The 5,498-nt window shown below is 44.7% G+C and overlaps 1 protein-coding gene across 1 annotated transcript; it reads right to left on the bottom strand.

The window, feature by feature from the left end:
* Positions 1-2,290: 2,290 nt before the first annotated feature.
* Positions 2,291-4,125, bottom strand: LOC134442404 (BRCA2 and CDKN1A-interacting protein-like; the record flags this gene model as incomplete). Its single annotated transcript, XM_063192576.1, has 2 exons — positions 4,015-4,125; positions 2,291-2,478 (listed from the first exon to the last, which is right to left on the bottom strand). Coding segments are annotated over exons 1-2 (299 nt in total), but the record flags the coding sequence as incomplete, so codon positions are not given.
* Between the last annotated feature and the right edge of the window lie 1,373 nt (positions 4,126-5,498).

Raw genomic sequence — 5,498 nt, 5'->3', positions numbered from 1 at the left:
CCCGGCCCAAGGGCCGAGACTGTATACTATCGAGGGAGGTTTACCCAACGTTTCCACGCCAACTCTGTGCTAGTTAGCCTCCGTTACACTCTCCCCCTTAAACCTCACTCCCATCCCGGGTCAGCGGCACCACTGTGACGGAGGTCATCTTGCACCTGTTCACCCCCCTCGGGGATCGAACGTGCGATCTCGTCAACTACAACGGTCCGGCAATGGGAGACACAGTACGATACCGCTGGGCCAAGAGACTAGTCTCTCGGCCCAACGGCACGAGACTGTATGAAGCTATCGGAGGGAGGTTTACCAACGTTCCACGCCAACTCTGTGCTAGTTAGCCTCCGTTACAGTACTCACTGTAGCTGCTTGTGTAGGGGGAAGGGCGATATAAAATGTGGTACTCTACTTACTGCAGCTGTTTGTGTAGGGGGCAGGGCGATATAAGATGTGGTACTCACTGTAGCTGCTTGTGTAGGGGCAGGGAGATATAAGATGTGGTACTCTACTTACTGTAGCTGTTTGTGTAGGGGCAGGGAGATATAAGATGTGGTACTCACTGTAGTTGTTTGTGTAGTGGCAGGGAGATATAAGATGTGGTACTCACTGTAGTTGTTTGTGTAGTGGCAGGGAGATATAAGATGTGGTACTCACTGTAGTTGTTTGTGTAGTGGCAGGGAGATATAAGATGTGGTACTCATTAGCCTTAGTCTCACTGCAGGGCCAGCCCCGGGCTGGCCCGGACAAAAGGGGGCTGACGGTGATCTCATCAAAAGGGGGCTAGGTGCTAAAGATGGCCGCCGGGCCAGGTTGTGGGGCTAAGGGCCGCTTTCCCTGGCCCGTCGAATTCGATGGGCCACCAGGCAGCCGCCGAGGCTCGGAGGCGGGGTCAACCTCGGTGCGATATAGCCTACCAGACCTTCGGCGATAATAGCGCAAAAGCTAAATAAGCCGACATAAATGTCATGTGTGAGTATTGTGTGAGACACTTTTTCTTGGTGTCCAGGTGGAACGCCTGCCAACTCACGATACTGGCACACAGTGTTGGCTGCTAAGCAGCAAAAAAGCCGACATGACTTCGCTATGACCATCCCACGTTTAGTGGTGCCCCTGATGCCCTGCTAACAACAAAAAGTTATGTTGGCTCACTAACTTCTAAAATAAACACAAAAAGAAGTGCCAAAAGTTGCATCTTAATGCAATTAGGGCCTGAAGAACGCCAAACACCCCAAATATAATATTGCCCAGAATTTAAGCTGATAAGTCCCCCATAGCCGGCCACATTATTACACAGTAAGGCACAGCTGTTATTGACTTCGCCTATTTAAAATCATCCTCACTTCTGCTGGCCCTCGGGTCTACGTTTTGCAGACCTAATAAACCATAGGCATACGTTTTGCAGACATGTGCCATAGTGCGCACACTTAGCATTCCCTGCAGGAACACACACCGATGTTATGCAGATTGAACGGACTTGTAGGCTCGGCTAACTTCCGTGGCTACTTTAATAAATAGTCGCTATTCCCCTGGCTCCTCTTTTTCTATAGCAGCTGATGAAGCGCGATGTCTCCCGGGATTTGGTCTCTTGTTCACATGGTAACTTATTCAATTACCTGCACATTCACCTTGACTAGACAGGTGGCCACGCCGCAACGAGGGGGTGTGTCGCTATGTCCGGGGCTCATAAGTTTCTATAGCAACTGATGAGGGTGCTATGTCCTCAGGGATTTGGTCTCCTTTCAAAGGTTAACTTATTCAATTACACTGCACATTCATGTCTCGCTATGTCCGGGGCTCATTCTTCTGTGCGCTATTGTGGGGATTAACTGGGAATGTTTCGCACGGTCTCCTTCTGGCACTCTCCCGTTGTCGAGCTGATCGTATTTTCATGCGTCTTTGTCTTCTTAACATGCGCTGGCGTCCCATACAGCTTCTGAATCGACAACTTTGCCATGTAATAAAATGTTTCAGTTGAAAAGGGCAGAGCCATTTTCTTTTGGCGTTTTTTGCGTTTGTTCTGTTGTTGTCCTTCTGTGATTCTGGATTGCGAAAGTGGGCTGTGCCCGACTGACGTTTCACAAACGAAGGCGCGCTAACGCGTGTACCTGAATGTGACCCTGGGGTCCGCGGCTATGAGCTTACCGGATCAGGCAAAAAATGGCCCGGGGCCGGCAGCTCCGAGCCGGCCACTCTCCTTAGCCCCGGGCGGCCCCGGGCCGCTGAAGCGCGGCTAATGAGACCAAGGCTACTGTAGTTGTTTGTGTAGTGGCAGGGAGATATAAGATGTGGTACTTACTGCAGCTGCTTGTGTAGGGGCAGGGCGATCTGCGGCGGGACGTTGATGAAGCGTTCGCTGAGCAGCAGGCCGACGGGTTTGTCCACGTCGTTGAGGATCTCCTCCAGTTGCTTGGTGACGGCGGGAGGACACGCCTTCTCACACTGCCCCAGCACCAGCTCCTTAACCTGCTCAATACACTCCACACCCTGCAGGGGGCGACAGAGGAAACACCAAGTAACGAGAGGGAAGAGTCAACTTTAACCAATACAAGGACATGGCAATCTGGCACAATGGCTCTGCTAAACTGTGCATACAATTACCATACGTATAGTAACGTATAGTCTAAAAATCAAACATTGACCAAGTTGAGCTTTTTAATAATGTGCATCCTGTCAAATGTTATCAGGCTCATGGCTGGATTAGCCGTAGTGCATGCAGGGCGTTTGCCCAGTGGCTGTTGAGGAGTTTGGCCTGCGTCTGCCCCTCCCCAAAGAAGCATCAGTCCTCACGCTGCTACTAAAGGACTCTCCAAGATGGTCTGACTTAAATAAAGCATTTTGACTGTTGCAGGTAAAAATAGCTGATATTAGATGAATTCAACAAAATTTGAGGCTTCATTGTCTCTCTCTCTCTCTCTGTGTCTGTCTCTCTCTCTGTCTGTCTGTCTGTCTGTCTGTCTGTCTGTCTGTCTCTCTCTCTCTAATTGCCCGACCTGATGGCACTCATATATACCGGTACTGTGCATTCAATAACCATACTTAGCAGCTGTCTACAAATCAAACATTGACCAATATGAGCATCCTCTCCAATGTTATCAGGCTCCTGGCTGGATTGGCGAGATTAATTACTTCGTAATTCATTTTTGGTCTGGATACTCGATGCCCTGGAACGCTTGGGTGGGAGGACATGAATTTGAAATGAGTGGACCAATCGCTGACAGTTGACATTCCAGACGCATGTTGTTATGCGCCAAAGTGTGTTCGCTTATTGGTCGGCCGCCTAATGGACGACTAAACCCTCCCCAGAGAAGCATAGTCAGACCATTCGTGAATTACAAAACTTAATTACAAAATGAATGGTGTGGCCTGTCGGGCTATAAAGGACGCTGAAGATGACTTCGGCTGAAATGTCTGTCTGTCTGCCATGCTAACCCAGTATTAAAACTGCAAGAAACTGATCCGGGAGTGCGGCTTTTTTTTTTTTTACTATACATGAACTTTGCTGTTTGCTCGCACCCGAAGACCTTGTGAGAAACTTTTCGGAGTTGAGCACACTTTCTCTACTAAAAGCCTGTCAGGCTATAACCATAATTGGCAACTATCTAAAAAACAGGCATTGACCAAATTAGGGCCGCACAATTAATCGAAAAATAATCAAAATCGTGAAAAAAAATAGTGAAATCGAACTCATGGTTTTAATCGTGATTTAATCGTGGCAATAGTGACCTACTTTTGAGAGCGTCCTTGAAGCCAGAACATACTGACAGGCTGGCCAGAAATCTGTCCACTTAAGTTTCATGCTATTGCCTTTACATAATTATTACAATTCATTTTATTTTGCTCATCCCGTATGTAATTCATTCTTGGTTATATTTCATCTTGTTATAATTTTCAAAAAAATCTGCAAAAATCAATAATCGTGATTAAGATTTTGACCAAAATAATCGCGATTATGATTTTTTTCATAATCGTGCAGCCCTAGACCAAATTGAGCTTTTAAAGTCTTCAATCAGACAGGCTCACCTTCCTCTCGGTCAGGTTGACCAAGCTGATGAAGCCGAACACCTCGTCTGGATCCTCGTCATCACTGTCCTCTGGCACCTCTGCTTGCTGAGCCAAGAAAAGAACCGTCATTACGATTATATACATTATATTATAGACCAGTCATTACGATTATATATACATTATATTATAGACCAGTCATTACGATTATATACATTATATTATAGACCAGTCATTACGATTATATACATTATATTATAGACCAGTCATTACGATTATATATATTATATTATAGACCAGTCATTACGATTATATACATTATATTATAGACCAGTCATTACGATTATATACATTATATTATAGACCAGTCATTACGATTATATATATTATATTATAGACCAGTCATTACGATTATATACATTATATTATAGACCAGTCATTACGATTACAGTCCCAAGAAAAAGTTTGTACACCCTTTGAAATTTCTTACTTTTCAGTCAAAATAGATCATAAAACATGGTCTGATCTTCCCGGAAATCTCAAGAAGGAACAAATCAGAGGTCTGCTTTAACTAATTCCACACAAACAATTACGATGTTTTCATATTTTTATTGGCCATAAGGCTCTAACATTCACAGGAGAGCAAGGGCATAAGTAAGTACACAACCCTTGCATATTAAATAGGTTTTAACCCTCAGTTAGTGCAAATATCCTCAACCAGACTTGTCTCTGTAGTTGCGAGATCAGATGAACAAAAGCAATCTTGGATGTATCTTGTCGTACCTTTCTTTAGAGAAATGCCTCTCGTCATCAAGGTTTCTGGGGATGTTGGAGTGCATAGCTTTATTGACTTCATGCCATATAATCTCAATTTGTTTTTTGTCAGGGCTTTGTCTGGGCTATTCCAGAATGTGTTATCTTCATTTGTTATGAAGCCATTCTAATGTCGATTTGCTTCTTAAGTATGGGTTGTTGTCATCATTTTCAGCAACCATCCTCTTGTGTGCTTCAACTGGGTGACAGACTTCCTCACATTTTTCTGTAAAATATCACAATAAAACTGTGAGTTCATTGCTCTACTGATAGCTAGCAAACTTTCAAGGGCCTGAGGCAGGCAATGGTAGCCGCATATAATGATGCTCCCGCCACCATACTCAGGATGTGGGAGATGTAACCAAGAAAAGCTAAAAATGGGGTGGTTTCATTCTGCCAATCTAAAATTATTGGGGTTTCTGTCCCAAAAAATATTGCTTGCAACTTTGAGGTTTTGCGAAAAAGCATTTATATGCTTCATAAAATTACTGCTAAATATTCAGTAGACCAAACGTTGAAACTAAGTTGAATTTTTCAGGGGAACCACATAGTATCATGTTTGGAGGAGAACTGGCAGAACCAAACCTTTCACCAAAAACATCATTCTCCACTTTTTGCATAGTTGTTATTCCTCCGCGGTGGCGGACCGAGTATCTGGGCAGCATCCCCAGTTATATACGGCTCACAAGTAG

The sequence above is a fragment of the Engraulis encrasicolus genome, unplaced genomic scaffold (assembly GCF_034702125.1).
Source record: "Engraulis encrasicolus isolate BLACKSEA-1 unplaced genomic scaffold, IST_EnEncr_1.0 scaffold_1524_np1212, whole genome shotgun sequence".
Classification (NCBI taxonomy): Eukaryota; Metazoa; Chordata; class Actinopteri; order Clupeiformes; family Engraulidae; genus Engraulis; species Engraulis encrasicolus.
Note: the sequence above shows the minus strand (reverse complement) of the source record. Positions and strands in the feature narration are given on the sequence as shown.